The sequence below is a fragment of the Pan troglodytes genome, chromosome 19, assembly GCF_028858775.2.
Source record: "Pan troglodytes isolate AG18354 chromosome 19, NHGRI_mPanTro3-v2.0_pri, whole genome shotgun sequence".
In the NCBI taxonomy this organism is placed as follows: domain Eukaryota; kingdom Metazoa; phylum Chordata; class Mammalia; order Primates; family Hominidae; genus Pan; species Pan troglodytes.
This window is the reverse complement of record NC_072417.2, coordinates 94,796,946-94,814,344: the sequence shown is the minus strand read 5'-3', so window position 1 is coordinate 94,814,344 and position 17,399 is coordinate 94,796,946. Positions and strand designations below refer to the sequence as shown.

Below are 17,399 nucleotides of genomic sequence, written 5' to 3'. Positions count from 1 at the left end.
CCCTCCAGACTTAGGCACTTTGGATTTCTGCTAAGTATTTACCATCAAACTCTCAACTTGTTAGAAGGATGGCATGGCCTCACATACACTTTTTGAATTTTCTTTGATTTTATCTGTATTTACACACACTAAGGGCTTTTTAAGAGTTAGCCCAAAAATGCATTACAATTTAATTTAATTTTGGTATTCAATTAAAATAAATTAAAAGTTTATTTTTGGGATACCCAAAGGGATATGAAAACTCTCAGAGAGGGGACTGGCTTCCAGGAAAACTGCCCACAAGGCGACCTGCTGGCCTGGAGTGACCAGGGCCCACGGCAGGGCTGGCCGGATGGGGTAGCTGTCCCACTACGGAGATCCGGAGGATCCTGGGGGACCACAGAGCTGGGCTCTTTCCTGCCACTCCACAGCCAGCTCACCGGCCAGGGACGGGGGACCTGCCATCAGGCCTCCTGGGGGTCACCAGCTGAAGCCAGAAACCAGGAGGCCACGGGGCCCTGGTCCTGCCCTAATCGTGGCCACACTTGAGTCCCTGTGCGCCTGTGTGTCTCGCTGAATGCAAATGCTTCCTGTGGCAAAGCTACCCTCGGATGCAGGGATACGATGGTGAGCGCTGAGCTGGAGGGAAGAGTGACCAGGGTGTGGAGGGGCGGGGGCCGGGGCGGTGAGGGGCTTGTCGGGAACGGCCTTGCTGAGGCCTGCAGGTGTGGGTAGAGGCAAAGGCCCAGAGACCCAGGGAGGCTGGGTTGGGGCCCCCAGAGCTCAAGGACTATGCTGAGGCCTCCCTGGCAGGGTGGGCTGGGCAGAGTGGAAGGGGAGCTGCCTGGAGGGCCTCAGGTCTGGAATGCCCCAAACCTACACCCTGGACCACCCCACACCCTCTTCGGGTGGCCAGCAGCTCACCCGTCTTCGTGGGTGCTGGGTAGAGAGGCCTCTCAAGGAAGGAAGGAAGGAAGGAAGGAAGGAAGGAAGGAAGGAAGGAAGGCAGGCAGGCAGGCAGGCAGGCAGGCAGGCAGGCAGGCAGGGGTGGGGCTGGCTGACGACCTCAAGGACCCTGTTCCCCCTCAACCCCACCCTCCCTGATCAATTTGAATGCAGTGGAGGATGGAGCCAGCAGTGCTCCCACCCACAGGGCACCGGTGCCTCCCGTCTCCCCAGCCTCACTCTCAGGGGCCTGGGCTGACTGCAGGTCCAGCTCCTGCTGCCTGTCTGGGGTCAGGGTTTGGGAGCTGCCGAGAAGGGGAGCTGCTCAACTGGGGGTGGCGAGTCCTCCTGGGGCCCCACTGGGCATGCCCAGGTGGTGCAGACCCTCGGCCTCAGCCTGGGGCAGAGACAGGACACAGGCACCTGCAGGCACGTGATGAATGGGCTCACGCAGAGGACGGCTGCGGGACTGAGAACAAGGGAGCGTGACCCCAGAGAGAGGGACCCCTCAGGCCCGAGGGGAGGCGCACGGGGCCCCAGGCCTTCACACAGACATATGGAGAACAAAGACCCAGGTGCGGCTCCGAAGCCCTCCTTCCATGGGAGGGACCTAGAGAGGTCTGAGACCCACCCCGGGAGAGCAGAGTGTTTGATGAGCGGCCATCCCCACCCCTGGACTCCGGGGAAGCATAGCCTGCTTCATTGTCCCCCAACCACAGGCAGAGAGCCCCCACCCCCGCCCCGAGACTGGGGGGATACGGGGACATCTTTGCTCTTCCAGCTCTGTGGTCCCATCCCACATGATCTGCTGGTGTCTCCCCTGGGCCAGTTCCCCTCTGCCACTGGGAAGCTCTCTGAAGTCCCAGAGCCCAGTAGACCCGGAAGGCCACGAAGGCCCCCCAGCACCCGGGCCCCACCTGGGGATCCAGAGCGTCTGCACTGCCCGTGGTGCCAGGACCCGTGGTGCCTCGACCCGTGGTGCCTCAGAGCAGGTCCACATCTGCCCATCCCAGTCACATCCAATGCCCCAGGACATGCTGGAGGGTGGGCGTCCACCTTCACACCAAGCCCATGCAAGCCCCTGCACAGGTAGGGGTAAGTGGGGCAGCTGGACCCCTGTGCCAGGGCACAGGAGCCAAGGGCCCAGGTTTCCTAGTTCTACGGCCAGACTAAGGCCTCAAGGCCACAGAATCCCTCGACGGACACAGAGGAGAGGGCCTGGGCCTGAGGCATGAGGTGGGCCCTCAGGAGTCTCGCTGCCTGCTGCCCAGGGGGGAGGCCCCACCAAGGGTCCCAGGCACAGCCGCCTCCTCCCCAGGCCTCTGAGTCTCCGCCAGGGAAGGGGCGTGCACAGGCCATGTGCCTCCGGCAGCTCGTGCAGGCTCCTAGGACCCCCACAGGTGACACGGACGGCCACAGTGCTCCTGGGAGGGCACCAGGGCCACAACTGCATCCCCCAGTCCCACTCAACCCTCCAGCAGGGCAGGGCAACTGCCCATTTTAGAGGTGGGAGGCCTAGACTCAGGGAGGGAAGAGCAGGGGCCACCGATCCCCACCTTAGGCCGGGGCAGCTGCAGCCAAGGTGGCTTGGCAGGGCCCCATCACGCATGCTCCCCTCAGCTCGGGCAGGCGCTGAGGCCAGGTGCTCTCCCGGGCCTGAAGACTGGAAGGCAAAACCCACAATGTGAAGGGCCTGAGGCAGCGCTGTTGCCTGGTGACATGAGTCCCAGGGCCATGGTCTCCCCCTTGCTGGCACAGCCCAGCCTGCTGGGGAGGTGCTTGCAGGGCCGGCCTGTGGATGGAGACGTCGCAGAGGGTGAGGCAGCTGATTCGCACCCGGCCTTCTCCCTGGGCCTGATTTCCCTCTGGTCAGTGGGAAGGGGAGCAGGCCCTTGGGTGGGGAGAGGCAGCCCTCCCCAGGTGTCCCTCCTCACCCACTAGTGCTCTATGACCCAGATGAAGCCACTGGCTCTTGCTCCCAATCCTAGCTGCACCCCCACAACCCCGCGTGGACAATCAGGGAGTCGCCTCACAGCCCCAGCCAGGGCCACGAGATGAAAAGGAACTGGCCCCCACCCTGAGCCCACTCCTGGCCCTCCAGAACCCTCCTCCACAGCTGTGGGCTGCCTCCCTCCATTCACACGCACTTCCCCCCTTCCCCAGGCCACTCAGCCGGCGCAGCTCCAGCCTTCGGGGGACAGGAGCCCCACCCCCACTTCTGTCTCCCACCACCTCGTGTGGCGCTAATCAGGAGAGGACAGCGCCATCTGCCAATCCCCTGGGCTCTGACACCCTTTGAGGTGTAGCGCACACAGCCTCAGGGGCCGCCATGACAACTGAAGATGCTACACGAAGGCCAGGGCCAGGGGATGCTGCCATGTCCCCCAGGCAGGTGCCCACGCAGCCTGTGGCCCCACGCCATGGTCCAGTGTGGGGGGAACACCTTGATTTTTAATAAAGAGACCAGAGACCCTGGCTGGGCCTCTCACCACTGCCACCTCCTAACTTAGTTTTCCCAGAGTTAATCGTTCATCTTTTCCAGTGTGGGGGTGAAATCCTAGGGGAAAAGCAGAGCTCTTCACACCCACACACGCGTGCCTGTGCGCGTCACCTGAGCGTGGATGGGCACTTATGCACTGGGGCAGGAGACGGAGGCCAGTGTGGCTCAGCCCAGCTCTGGGGATAGGAAGGGACAGAAGGACATTTCCACCCCCAGACTCAGGAGCCTGCAGTCTCCCAGGAAAGGTGGCTGATGTCAGGGGAAAGGCACTGGCCCCAAACAAGCCAGCCAGGGGGGCTGGGCACGGGCTGCTGCCAGGCTCTGTGGGACAGACCCAGGTGGGTGGTCAGGGCTGGGAGGTCATAGAAGGGGACAAGAAGGGCTGCAGGCCAAGAACAGCTCAGCTGGTGTGGGGCATGGAGGAAAGGAGAGGTGGGCATGGAGCAGTCGGGGACCCCTCTCCACTTAGGCAGAGTCACACGGGGGCTCTGAGAGGATGTGACGCCGGGATCAGAACTCCAGGGTGGCAGGGGCAGGCACTGGGGATTGTAGAAGCTGCCCAAGTAAAGGGCCAGGCAGGGGTAGGCCCCAGGAGGGGCAGGGCACGGTGGGCAGAGATGGTACTGAGGGCAGCTGAGAGGTGGGGGTGCAGGGTGGGAGCCTGGGGGGTGGGAGGCAGGTGGGGCCTGGGGTAGCCGAGCATCTAGGAACCTCTAGGACCCCAGGCGCAGAGGCCTGGGGTGGAGGCGGCCACACAGGACAGGAAGCAGTGCCCCATGCAGGCAGCGGCTTCCAGGACAACCAGACAGCCTCAGGGCAGGCCCGGGACCAGACCTGGCCCCGAGGCATTCGCCATGCACTGGAATTGATCTTGACGGGAATGTCCTCCTGCCGAGCAAGAGCTCAGGAAAGGGCAAGGCCAAGTTCAGCTGGAGCCCGAGGACAGGGTCCACAGCCACACAGGGGCAGCAGGAGGAAGGGGGCCGGGGAAGGCGCTGAAGGGAGGCTGAGCCACAGAGGGTCATGTGGATCTGGGGCTCTGCTCCCTCCTGCAGGTGGCCAGGAACCAGGAGCCAGGAGACGGAGGATGGAGCAGGTGGGGAGGACGTAGGGGGCAGACAGGTGCCTGTGCCAGTCACTAAGCAGCCTGGCTTTCCCAGGGGCCACTGGAGTGGGACTCCTTGTGGGCCAGTTGTGAACAGTGTGAGTGTGTGAGTGTGCAGGTGAACACCTGCCTCATGGTGTGAGCACACAGGAGCAGGTGTATGTTGCCACATCTGTGAGTGTGAGCAGCTGTGAGCTTGGTCAGTGAACCTGTGGCTAGACCCCGCTGGGATATCCTTACTGGGGTCTGCAGAGTGGGCCTCACCCAAGAGGGGGCCACAACTCTACGTCCACAGAGCCAGGAAACCCCTGCCAGGCGGCAATGTCTGTTCATGCCTGAGAGGGGACCTGCCCCACAGCGCAGCCCCTTCTCCCACCCACCATGGCACCCCCTCCTGGGCTCAGGTCTCTTGGGTCTCCGGTCTGGGCATCCCCCATCTCTTCTTCCCTGGATCTGCTCACTCTCACCCATGCCATGTGTAAGAACAGGAGGCGCCCCTGGTTGCAGAAGTCTCAGGGGAAGAAAGCAAAGCTTCAACTGTGCTCCAAGGACCGGAGGGAGAGGGAGTCGCACTGAGACCTGACTTCCCTTGAAGACGCCAGCAGGCTGGTTTCTTTCTTACTTAATATGGCTAAGGCTTCTCTTTTTTGGTGGGGTACCCCAAGAAGGCACTGCCCCCCAATGTCACCCTCCGCTTCAGGGAGCCCAGCCTGCTGCTCAGAGGACCCTATTGGAAGCACACTCATCCCCCATTTCTGGAAATTTCCACTGGAAAACCATGTCCCTGCACTGAGCTGGCGCAAGGGGCTGCTCTGCCGTTCCTCACAGTTGCAAGTGACAGTGGGTCTCCCACAGACCCCGGAGAGGGGCAGCACTTCCGGCCAGCCTCAGAGTCCCCGCATCTCAAGACACTGGACTTTTTCTTGGGGGATCCTAGGGGAGAGAAGGGAAGGCAGGAACCCAGCCCACCTGTTTGTCCCTCCCTTCCTCGCCACAGCAGGTCAGAATGAAAAAAACCCACTTCCTGGCTGATCCGATCGGGAACCTAATCGTGTGGACAGCTGCAGCATGCCAGCCCGGCTGGCTCCCAGCTTGGGCGCTGGACGCCTCCCCACCAGACCCGAGGCTCGCTGCAAACCCCGCGCCGACCTCATAACCAGGACCTGGGCGCCACCTGCCCCCAGCGCCTGCCACCACATCCCCTCAGTGCACACCTAGCACCCACCATCCCTGGATTCTACGGCGGCAGCTGCTCTGGGGCCACGGGAGGCAGTAATATTATAGATTACAACAAACAGGGGCAGCCCACTGACAAATAGGCCTGCGTGAGCGAAACGGTATATTATCCCATAAAAACGTCAGCGGGCGGAGCGGCGGAGCCCGAGCGGAGTGCGGTCCCACGCCCGAGGCCCTTCCAGGCCCCATCCTTTGCAGAAGGGCCTGGGCTGCGGGTGATTTTCCAGACACTGCACGCTGGCTCTGATGTTGTTTTTTTTGCTTGTTACACTGTGTCTTCGGTGAGGGGAAATGAGGTCCCAGAGGTTAATGGGGACCGGGGAACCCCAGGGAAGCCATTCCGAGGTGGGCGGGGAGCGGGGGCTGGGAGGGGGAATGCAGAGCAAGTAACCCACCTACCCAACAGACAGGGGCGTGCTCCGAGTCCAAGCCCATTCACAGCACGTCTGCGAGGTGGGGGACACAAGGGGAGGCCATCTCCCCTCAAGGAGGCTGTCCAGGAGCCAAGGGTTTCGGACCGTTCCCTGGACAGGCCAGGACGAGCCTGCCTCCCTCCTCAGGGGAACAAGGCAGTGCCTGTCTTGAGGAAGGGCTTCTTTTTGGAAACCTCTCATTCAGGATGAACCCATTAAGAAGGCAGGCAGCTTCTGTTGTTTGAGGGTGTCAGGAGGGCAAGGGGGCACCCCAAAGGCTGGGCGGTATTTTCTCGAGCGACTCCCTAGGCAGAGGCTGGCCCCGCTGCTACCCAGGAGGAGTCCCTGTATCGCTTCCACAGCAGCTGATGGGCAACCCGGCCCCTCTGAGAAGGCCACTCCAAAAGAGGGCATATGCCATGTACTGAGCTCAGGGGGTTGGGGGAGACCCTCCGGTGGGGCGTTGGCCAGGACAATCACAGTAGCTGCCTCACAGGATCCAGAGGGCAGAGGACAGAGGACAGGTCCCATTTGTTATGGGCCTATATTCAGGTATTTTTGGTAGGGAGGAAGCCAGACCGGGGAGCCCAGAAGCCTCTTCCAGAAGGAAGGGCAGGGGGACACGATGGAGCAAGGCTTTCTTCCACCAGGAAAGTATTTATTCCCAGCGGCCCTGGCTGAACTCTATCTGTGCTTGGGAATTCCCAGCCCAGGGACATGGACAGTCTCGGGCTCAGACCCTGGAGCTAGATCAGGGTATTCTGGGAAATGTAGTCCTTTGGGAGTTAGAAGGCCCTGCCAGGATTGGGGGCGGGGGAGGCAGATTGAGTTAAGAAACAGCCAAGGAAGAGGAGGGAGTAAAGGGAGTTACCCTTACTCCAACCCCAGGGTGGATGTTTAAAACTCCTGGGAAGTGGCTATATATAAACATCTGCTGCCTCAAAAAACACCAGAGGCCGGGCACGGTGGCTCACACCTGTAATCCTAGCACTTTGGGAGGCCAAGGTGGGCAGATTGCTTGAGGTCAGGAGTTCAAGACCAGCATGGGAAACATGGTGAAACCCCGTCTCTACTAAAAATACAAAAAATTAGGGCGTGGTGGTACATGCCTGTAATTCCAGCTACTTGGGAGACTGAGGCACGAGAATGGCTTGAACCAGGGAGGCAGAGGTTGCAGTGAGGCAGTGAGCCGAGATTGTGCCACTGCACTCCAGCCTGGCAGACAGAGCCAGACTGTCTCAAAAAACAAAAACAAAACAAAAACAAAAACAAAACACACCAGACGATGCTACTATTCTAGCTTCAGATCATATCCACAGTGGCTTTTCTGGTCAAGTAGTTCTGGGGACTCTTATTTTCGTGGGGAGACCTAAAAAGTCCGCAGAGAGGAGGCACGCCAGCCAAACCACCCAGGATGAAAGCAGCATTCAGTGATTCCCCACGACTGTTCTCCTCCGGCCCCTGCCTCCAGACACACAGAGAGAAGGAGAACAAAGGTGCCCGCCAGGGGACAGAGGTGCTACCTGCCACGCCTCAGCCTCCAGGAGAGACTGCAGCTGTCCCAAGCGCTCGCACATTATTTATGCTCACAGCCAGCTCTGATGACATATGTAAGTTGACAGCGAACATCCTATCAACTTGCTGGAGTGTATCCTGATTGTTAAAACACTCTTAAAGGTGTACAATCATTTATCAAATTAAAATAGCCGTGCCTTGCCAGTTCTTTTTCTGCCTTCCTGGATGGAACCCTCAATAGTCTCCATCCTCCTCCAGCCTCCTGGGTAATCTGCCCTTGCACCCAGGCCCTGCTCCTCAGGGGACAATGACCCTGCTGCCAGGAGCCCCAGCCTCGGCATCCCCTCCCCACTCTGGCCCAGGCCAGGGCAAGACCACTAATCACCAAGAAGTGACAAACGCCAGAAGCCCCACCAATTAAATTTAAACTCATGCAAAGCTCAGTGGCTAGTAAATTATTATTTTTATTAGCTTGAACCAAGTTCCCGTAAGAGAGAAAGTCAACTTGCTCCCATGAATGGCTCTTGTATAATTTATTTAACTCTGTGCTCTTTGCCAAAGCCTGGAATATTTTTAGCTCGTTCTGTTGTTGGATTTGGCTTTTTTATGTGTGTTTCTGAGGGGTATTTTTAGCCTCATCCATGTTATTCTAACAGCCTCCTATGCATTTTGTCCTGTCTGTGGGGGCTGTTGAACCCTGTCTCACAGGGAGATGAGGGAAGATTTCTAAGAATAACCGGGGAACGTTTGGGGGGACGCGCGTTTTCCAGGGGAGATGTGCTATTTGCACAACGCCGTTCTCTGCCTGGCTCACTAATTTGCCTTATTACTCACGTGACCTGGTTATTCCTACAGAAAGCACGGCGGCTCCGTACCGGGATAATCAGACGTGGTGGCAGCACGAGCCCCACTGGGGGAAACCCACATTCCAAACAGGGCTTCGGCGGGGCGGGTGTGGCGGGCCACCGCCGCCGGTCCACGCGGCCCCACATTCCCGGATTCCCGTAGCTCCTTTGGGCTCGCGGCAACTTTGATGTCTAGCTCTGTCACTTATGGAGCAGGACGGGTGATGTCTTCGGAAAGTAACTCTTTTCACACCTACTTAATGTTGGTAACTGTTGCAGAAACACTCCATCGTGTCATGGAGTTAATGAGGTATTTAAGAAAATGTATTTTTTTCTTTACAAAAAAATTTCACATGATGAGGGAGAGGAGCCTGTGATGGGGTCTTTTCACACTAGGAAATTATCTTTTTTTTCCCTCTGCCAAGTTGGGGGTATTTTTTGGTTGTGTTTTTTGGTGTTTTCTTTTTCTTTTTTTTTTTTGAGATTGGCGGTAGGAAGCACTTTTTCAGCAGGAAAGAAGTAGTTTGCAGTTCTCCCACCAGAAGGAGCCTTCGCCTTTCTCCCACAACAACCCCAGGCTCAGAGCACCTGGTTTCCCAGGCTCCAGCAATTTACACCCCAAAGAAGACAAGAGAAGGGGCGGGAGGGGAATCTGAGCAGATTATTGAAACCAAGATGAGAAATAGTGCCTTGGTGGAGCCCTGGCCCCTGGAGAGGGGAGGCGTACAGACCAGGACAGGAGCGGGCCCAGCCAGAAGCCAGGACGGGGGGCTGTCTATGTGGGCCTCTCCCCAGGCCGGGGCTGCCTCGGATCACACACACACTCCCAGCAGAGGCGCCAGCCCCAGTGGCTCCAGGCAGTAGCACTGATGAAAAATCTTGGGTTGGTTCTTGTTGATTTCTCTTTTTTCCCCCCTAGATTTCACAGCTTTGCCTCCGGACCATCTGTATTAGAGACAAAATCTAACACTGAACTAAAAATAATGATTCCAAACATTTTAATTGCACCTTTTGGTGACAAGGTTACTGGAACAGCACTTTACCATAAAACCTACGGCCGAGTCTAAAGCTCCCAGCACTTTCATTTTTAGAAAAACAATGGAAGAAGCCTGGGAGCCCCATGTCCCCACCCATAAGGGCCCCTCAAGACTGACATTCTGAAAGTGTTGGGTGGGGTTGGGGAAAGGCAGCCCAGGCAGCCAGCAGGAACAGCCTCAGTCCAGCCGGGGTGGCAGTGCCAGGCTAGACAGGCACAGGAAGAGCAGCCCAGCAAAAAGAGGCAGCCTCATGGAGGCCAGGGCCTCTATCCCCGATGGTTGGATTCTACTCCCAGACAGGCGGGAAGAATCCGGGTCAATTTTCCTTTCCAAGGGGCAGTCAGCAGAGGGAGGGGCGGGCTGGCTGCAGCTGTGGCCTGCGGACTGAGGCCATCCAGGAAAATGGGAAGCAAGGCAGCCAAACCGGCCATTTGGAAGTCCGCACACAAGACGCAAAAAAATTGTTTAACGTAATTATGCTTTTTTCTCTCTAAACTAGATCATATATAGACACAGACCAAAGCAAAGTGATCTGGGGTATAATTCTTTTTTTAAAAAAATACATGCAGCTAAATTTTAAAAACCAATACAATATTCTGGCTCTTAATTTCAAAAGGCTTCTTTTCAGCTACAGATGCTTCTAGCTGGATGTCTGCATGACCAAGTTGCCCATCACAAATGGGTTGAACATCTCCGAGCACAAGCGGTCTCTTCGGTCCGCAGGGGGGAGGAAATGGGGCCTCCAGGGACAGGGGACACATGACCCTTCAGACCCTGAAAGAGGCAGCCCCGAGGGGCCTCCAGCGCCCTCTAGAGCACCCTGCGCTTGGGGAGGCTGGGAGGACCTGGGATCAAGAAGCAGCAGGGAGGACACAGGCCAGGCCAGAGCCCAGAGCCGTTCCTCACAGCCCTCCGGGGCCTACACGCCAAGAACCACGTGGCCAAACTTAGAATGAGCAAGACAAAGGGCTAGGCCACCCGACCAGGCGCCCACCTACCCGGGTGCTGCCTAGACCTGGAAGTAAGGGCAGAAGCAGGAGAATGCAGCTGGCCTGGACCTGGCCAGGATGTGAGCTGGGGCATGGGGTCAGGGAGAGAGTGCTGACCTGACCTGATGGGGAATTTGGCCTGGCCTCCCGGAGGGGACAGCCCCAGCCTGCCTGTGCACCAACATGCAAGCCTCAGTGTCAGGGGCCCCTGTCTCTGTCGTGCTGTTACTTGCCAGGCTGGAGGGCACGGTACAGTGGAGGTGGGGTGCACACAATCCCCCTACCCCCAGTGGGGGCCACCAGCCTTCAGCCAGAAGAGGGGCTGGTGGGGAGGCTGGCGAGCTGTCCCTTCTGCCAGGGCGGCCCCAGCCTCAGCGCCCCGTGCACCTGAGCCGGGTGGGCAGCAGCTCCCATGCAGGGGCAGGAAGACAAGCTTGATAACCACAGGGACAGCAGAAGAGATATTTTTAAATCACCCATCGCTCAGGCAAGTGCTTTTTCTCCTTCTCTTTCCAGTTACAAATCTAGAGGAGAAAAAAGAAAGGGAGAAAAAGAAGGAAGGGCAACAGAGAGAAAAGGGCAGCCTCGCCAAAGGCCCAGGCAGGGAGGGAAGCGGGTGTGGGCCAACCCGGGAAGTGCTGGGGAGACCCCTCCACTGGGCGGCTCCCCCATTCCAATCTCCTGGCGCTGCAAATGCTGGAAGCCCGTTAGCAATTAAGCAATTTCGAGTTTGTTTTTTTCTAGGAAATGTACGTTTTTCTTTGAGTGCCCTCCCTTCTTCCGACGTTTTCCTTTCTAGCCCCGTCTCTGCCATCCGTTTTAATCCATACACTAATTGTAATCCCATTAAAGCAGATATAATTTTATTAGTATTCACAGTTCATCAAGCTACCAATAATAACTGTTACTGCCAATTTTTTTTTTTAAAGCGACAAACATTTCTGATGTTTAGAACAAACTGTAAACAAAAGCCACCCATGTACCAGGGTGACCCGGCGGGTCCCTAGCGCAGCCCTGCGCGCTTCCCCCGAATCTACCCGCGCCGCCTGGTGACCTCCAGGGCTTCAGGCGTGGTAGCTGCCCCTTCCCTGACCTCCCTCGACACTCATATCAAAGCCACCGGGAAGAGGGCTGCCCTGGAGGCCTGGGCCCGCTCTGCCAAGGACTGATCCTCTCGGGCAGGGAGTCCGAGGGGACCGCCCGAGAGGATCCGTCCCTGCGAGGCCCAGCACGGGCGCCCCACGCTCTCCTCTTGGAGCAAATCCACCTCGCTCTCCTCTTGGAGCAAATCCGCCGCACTCTCGCCTGCACCGAAATCCTGAGCGCCGCCCCGCGCCACCCCCAGCCCGCGCCCGCGCTGCCCTCCTCCCCGGGCCGCAGGCTGAGAGGCTGGGCCGCACTCTGGCCACGCTTTGTCCGGCTTTAGCGGGATACCAGAGGCACTCGTTAAGGCAAATGCATCCCTGCAAACCCATTCTCGCCCTGACACTTCAAGGCTTTATATAGAAACAGGATTTGCTCGTCTTACACCAGCAGTCCCTATTAACGCTCGCCCGGCGCACACACCACTCTAATCCGCGAGGCCGCGGCGTACCCTGGTCCCCTCCCCCCGCCACAACAGCCGTTTTGTTTCCGCAGAAAGCGCCTCGTTGTCCCAGCCCCGGAACGTCTTAGGGAGGTGAATGCAGAATGCAGAAAAGAGGTTTCCGTGGAATTTAGATCTGCAGGAGGGGGCGGGGGAGGGTGGCGAGGCGCGGAAAGGCTTTAATTTCAGCCGGCTCCGGGGCTGCCCCTCCGAGACCCCCGGGGGAGGGTGGCCAGGGAAGGGCCTCTCTAAGCCGCGGCGACGCAGTTTGGGGGGCTGGCGGGACGCGCGGCCCCGCTCAGCGCCCAGGCAGCCAACGCGGCCGGGGCCGGGAAATGAAACCAAAGCTTCTCTGCTCCCGGGAGCGGAGGGGTGGGCGCCCTGTTCCGCTCTCGAACGCTCCCGTTCCGCGCCCGCCCCGGCCGAGCACTGACCTGTGTGCGAAGCCATGGGCAACGGCGACGGGAAGTACTTTCCCGGCTGGAAGTGTGCGGGGGGCTGCGCGGCGGGCCCAGCCGGGGCGAGACGCGCGGCGGCAGCGGCGCTGCGGTGGCCCAGGCTCCCGCGCTCCGACAGCAGATGCGGCGGCGGCGCAAAGTCGCGGCCATCCATGCCGGGCCCCGGCCCCGGTCCGCCGCCGCTTCCTCGGAGCAGCGCGGCCGGGGCCCGGGGGCGGCTCGGCGCGCGGGCGGCGCAGAGGCGGCGGCGTCCGGGGTCACAGGCGGTGGTGGCGGCGGGGCCGGTCAGCACGCGGGAGGACTGGGCTTCTCGGCGGGCGGCCGCGCACCGAGCCAGCGGCCGCTGTGCGGGTCCATGGTCTGTGGAGGCAAAAGCAGAGGAGACACGGGTGACTGGGGGGCTCGGCTCGCCCGGGGGTCCCCGCCCCGCCCGCTCACCCACTCCCCCCACCCCCCACCCCCGCCGGCCCGAGCGAGCGGCGGCCAGGCCGGGTGGCGGGGCCGGGGCGCTCGGTGTCTCCCCGCCGCACGCGCGCGCAGCCCAGCACCCGGGGCCCCGCGCGCGCACGCACCGTCCCGGCCACGCTTGGCCCGGGGCAGCCGGGGGAACCCAGCCGCACTGCTCGCCGCCTCCCGTTCTCGTCCCCGCGGGTCCCTGCAGCTAGGGCGCCGCGGCGAAGAGGCTGCTGGCTCTGCTGGGTGATAAAAACCCAAATCTGCGAAGCCATCACGCACACTCGCACATACACACACACACACACTCACACGCACACCCTCTCCCCTCCCCCGCTGCCCAAAGGTGTCTCGGAGGAAAAGGCCTGGGGTCCACACTAGCTCTCCCCCTCTCCCCACCTCATGCCGAGGTCCAGCTTTTACTGCATTCCGCTTAACCGAATAACCATGCTAATTAAGCGAGTAATTTTATTGATTGTAACTCAAGAGTTTTTTTTTTTTTTAATAACCTTCCTTTTCTCCCCACTCCCATCCCCCTCATGCATCTTTCGGCCCATTCTTCTGAATCCACCGTGGTCCCCGCTCCCCAGCCCCAGCGGGACCAGCTCCTGTCCCTAGCATCGCGCTAGGACCCCAGGCCGGCTCCTCAGAGCCCCGGGGGCCCGCAACCGCCACCGGCATCACCTGGGCCGCCACGCCGCAGTGCCCGGCCTGCTGTCCCGGAGCCGGGAGCTTCCTGTTGAGGCTGTAACAATCACCCCGCCCCCCAATCAAATTCGCCCAGGATCTTCCTCTGCGGATTGGGGGCTTGGGGGTGTGTTGGGGGGGGATGCTTTCAGAGTCAGAATGCTCTCTCTCAACGGCCCAAATCGGCCCTGGGATTTCTTCCTTCAGCGCCTGCCGGGGACCGCGAGCAGAGGCCGGTCTCTGCATGGCCGGGCGGCCTGGGTACGCGGGGTCTGCGGCGCCCAGCTCGGCCCTCTAGCCGGGGAAGGTGGGCCCGGCCCAGCACAACCTTCTGCCAGCAGACCCTGCCCGGACCTCCGGCCACCTAAAATAACCCTCACCTCCATTTTCTTCCACCCCCACCCAACGCGGAGCATCCACTCAGGCGAAATTGGGGACAATTTCAGACTCTGGGTGCGGAGGGTCGGAGCCAGTGATAGAAGCTGCGTGCACCACCGTGCTCCCAGGCGTCCCTCCGAAGGCGCTCCCTGGACGCACTTCACGTATTACTCCTCATCTTCTAAATACGTATTGTTTTAATGTTTATCACCTCCAACAAAAGGGAGATGGATAGGCTTGATATTCCTAATTAGGAACTTTGCGGAAAACCTTGTGTTTTTGTAGCCATTCCACCATGACAACAAAGCGATTAAGATGTTTTCCATCTACTGAATACCTTTTTAAATTGCGATATTTTATGGTCCGGGTTCTAAAACGTCTTATTTGCAGACTATTTTGTGTCTGATTTAATCTATAACCGAAAACATAATGTATTAAGTGAATACATATTTGCTCAACTGATAAGCTTTTTTAATATTTATTCGGAGAGCTTTTGCATTGTAAATAAATGGGTCTACACAAAGAGTTCTCTTTGTCTGGCAACTACATACAAGGCGTTTGGGGCTCCCTTCCCTCTGGGGATCGCCAGCTCTCTCCCCGGGTCTAACAAATAGTTCGGCTCCCAAGCCCCGATCCCGGCCTGCAAAGCGAGCGCCCGGCCGCCAGGGCCCGGAGAGTGCTCTGGCGAGGGGGCTGCGAGCGCCGGGGTCAGGGGAGGGGCTGCCCGGCCTGGACTAGGGACGTGGGGGCCCCCAGCCCCGGCCGGCGCCTCCCGAGCCCCGGAGGGCGCCGGGCGGGACAAAGGGAAAGAAGGAAAGGGAGGGAGGTCAGAAACCTGCAGCTTCAAAGGCGCCGAAGGCCGGAGAGGGGCCGGGGGCTGCGCACGCGGGGGTGCCAGGCTTCCTGGCGGCCTCCAGGGAGTCGTGTGTGCTGTGCTTTTGTTTTGTGGTTGTTTTTTTTTTTTTTTTTTCTTCTCTCCAATGAGAAATTTCAACGTTGAGAAAGCGCGAGCTGCCGGCGATTCTCGGGACGCGGGCTCGGCTACGAAGCAACAATTTTAATCTCCCACCCCCTGCGGGCGGATCGCAGGCCCGATTGTTCCTTTCTCACCAGCCTGCTCGACTTTTTAAGCAAACAGGAGGTGGATTACTGTCGCCTGCCTGCGCCGCCACGGCTCTGACCGGATTGGAGAGAGCTTTTCTTTGTGTTCTCTCCTCCCGGGGAGAGGCCGCGCCGCGCCTCCGGGTCTGCCCGCGCCGGGCTTCGGGGGCCTGGGGAGCCTGAGGCGGCCAGGAAGCGGGGCGAGGAAGGGCGGCCACACGGCCCGAGCTGGGAGCCCCACAGTCCCGCAGCGGCGACGCCGCCACCCGCCGAGTGCCGAGGCCCGGGGCCCACTCCCAGCCCAGCTCCAGGAGAGGCCGCGCCGGAGGACCGCGAGGACGGCGCCGCAGCGCCAGGTCGGGCTGAGCTAAGGGAGGAAATGGAGCGAAAAGTGGCGGCGGGCAGAAGGCCCCGGGCGGGCGGAGAATCGCTGACGAGGGCATTTCGGGAGGAACTGAACCTAGGAGCACAAGGCTCCCTCCCGGGAAGGCAGGGCGTGACCCCGGAGCCGCCGGTCCCTCTTGCCGCGGCCCCAGGCGTGGCTGGCGCGCTCCAGGATCTGGAGCTTCTACAAGTTTGCTTTGTTTCCTGCTTTTGCATCTAAAAACCCGCTCTCTCCTCGCCCGCCTGCCGGAGACCAGGACTCTGGCCCGTCTGCCTCCCTCCGGCGTGGTCTCCGGGAGCGCGGGCGCGGTGGGGCCTGCAGGCCGGGCTGGGACCAGGCGCGCCCTGGGGCGCGAGTGGCTCGGCCGTCGCCGCAGAACCCGCTCCCTGCGAAACAGCCGCACCCGCTCCCTGGGAGAGTCATGAGAACTGGGGTCGCGCCTGACCCCCGCGCCCGAAGAAAACCAGCCCGTGGACCCCGCCACACGGGCCGTGACCCGAGCCCCGCGCGCCGTCCCGAACGCGCGCGGTGAAAACGCCCCGCTGCGCCGGCCTTGCTCGGTCCCCCTCCTCCACCCCCACTTCTCCGGAAAAAAAAAAAATTCTGAATTGGGAACGAAGACCCGAAAAACTCGCCATGACCATTCCCCTCCCCGGCCCCTAGCTTCGGCCCGGAAGGCCCCTCAGGGCAGCGGCCGTGGGTACCACGACCCGGCCAGTTCCCCTCGCCGCGGACCGACCGGGCAGGGCCAACCCAGGACTGTTCCGGGGAGGGGAGCAGGGTAGGGGAGCGAATGTTGGGGTCCGTTCGTGGGTCACCCAGAACTGGGCGCACGCTGGCGGCGCCCGGACTTCGCCGACTGTCCGCCCGGTGCCACCCGCGCGGCTCGCGCCAGACGCAGCCTGGCGGTCCCTGTCCTGTCTCGACTATTTGTTTTTAATGCTGGGTGTCGATCGAGACAACAAGCGCTCAGAGCAAAGCAAGGATGCATTACGGGGGTAATTTTAAACCGATCGATAAGATTTTTCAGAGAAAAAAAATCGCTCATAGTCCATATTTTTTAAGAAAAAAAAAAGCCTCAACATTTTAACGGATTTTGTTAAAAGGGAAGATATATACTTCTTAACATCACAATCCTGAATTTCTTTTGCTAAAAAAATGTAAAACCCCAAAGCCAGAATAAAAAATAAAATAATAATAAAAATACAAAAACAAAAAAAAATGAAAGCAATTTCAGTTACTTACTGGAGGCTGTTTCCTGGATACAACTGAATGCAATACAATTAAATCAGTAAATGTGACTTTGTTTTGTATTCCTATTGGTATTTTCAATGTGCTGACTGTTGCACTGTAAATGCACCGCTTCCACAACAACGACTCTAGCGAGCCCATCCAGAGCGGCTCTCAAACCTGCAGCCTGGCGCGGCGAGCCACGGGCCCTGCATACTAATAAGCTCGTGCCACTCAGCCCGGAACAGCCAGCGCGCTGATTGGCCGCGCAGCCCTCCACGGCCGGGAGCTCGTGCCACTCATTCGGCGTAAACAGGCCTCCCAATAGGCTGGCGCCGGGCCAGGGAACTGCCAATCAGGAAGCAGCGGGGCTACTACCAAGCCCGATGGCGCCTAATTCAAGCCCGGCGACTGCGCAGCTCCTCTGCGCAGATCATTGCTGCTGAATGGGAATGTGGTGGCGCAGGGCGGGAGAGGGAGCTGGAGCGAGCGAGTGCGCGTGTCCCGGCGGAGGGGGAGGCGTAGACACAGACACAGACACACACACACATATATGTT

The 17,399-nt window shown here is 59.6% G+C and overlaps 1 protein-coding gene across 5 annotated transcripts in view; it reads right to left on the bottom strand.

The window, feature by feature from the left end:
- Positions 1-17,060, bottom strand: part of BAHCC1 (BAH domain and coiled-coil containing 1) — a 70,972-nt gene extending 53,912 nt beyond the window's left edge. For 3 of the 5 annotated variants that reach the window (XM_054670761.1, XM_054670763.1, XM_054670764.1), the window contains exons 1-2: positions 16,857-17,060; positions 12,584-12,967 (exon numbers count right to left, since the gene is read on the bottom strand). In XM_054670761.1, the coding sequence (XP_054526736.1) occupies positions 12,584-12,761 (178 nt within the window). In that variant the 5' untranslated portion in view covers positions 12,762-12,967; positions 16,857-17,060. Of the gene's footprint in view, positions 1-12,583; positions 12,968-13,179; positions 14,578-16,856 lie in introns of those variants that run through there. The other 2 variants (XM_054670765.2, XM_054670762.2) reach the window with 2 other exon arrangements.
- Positions 17,061-17,399: the final 339 nt, after the last annotated feature.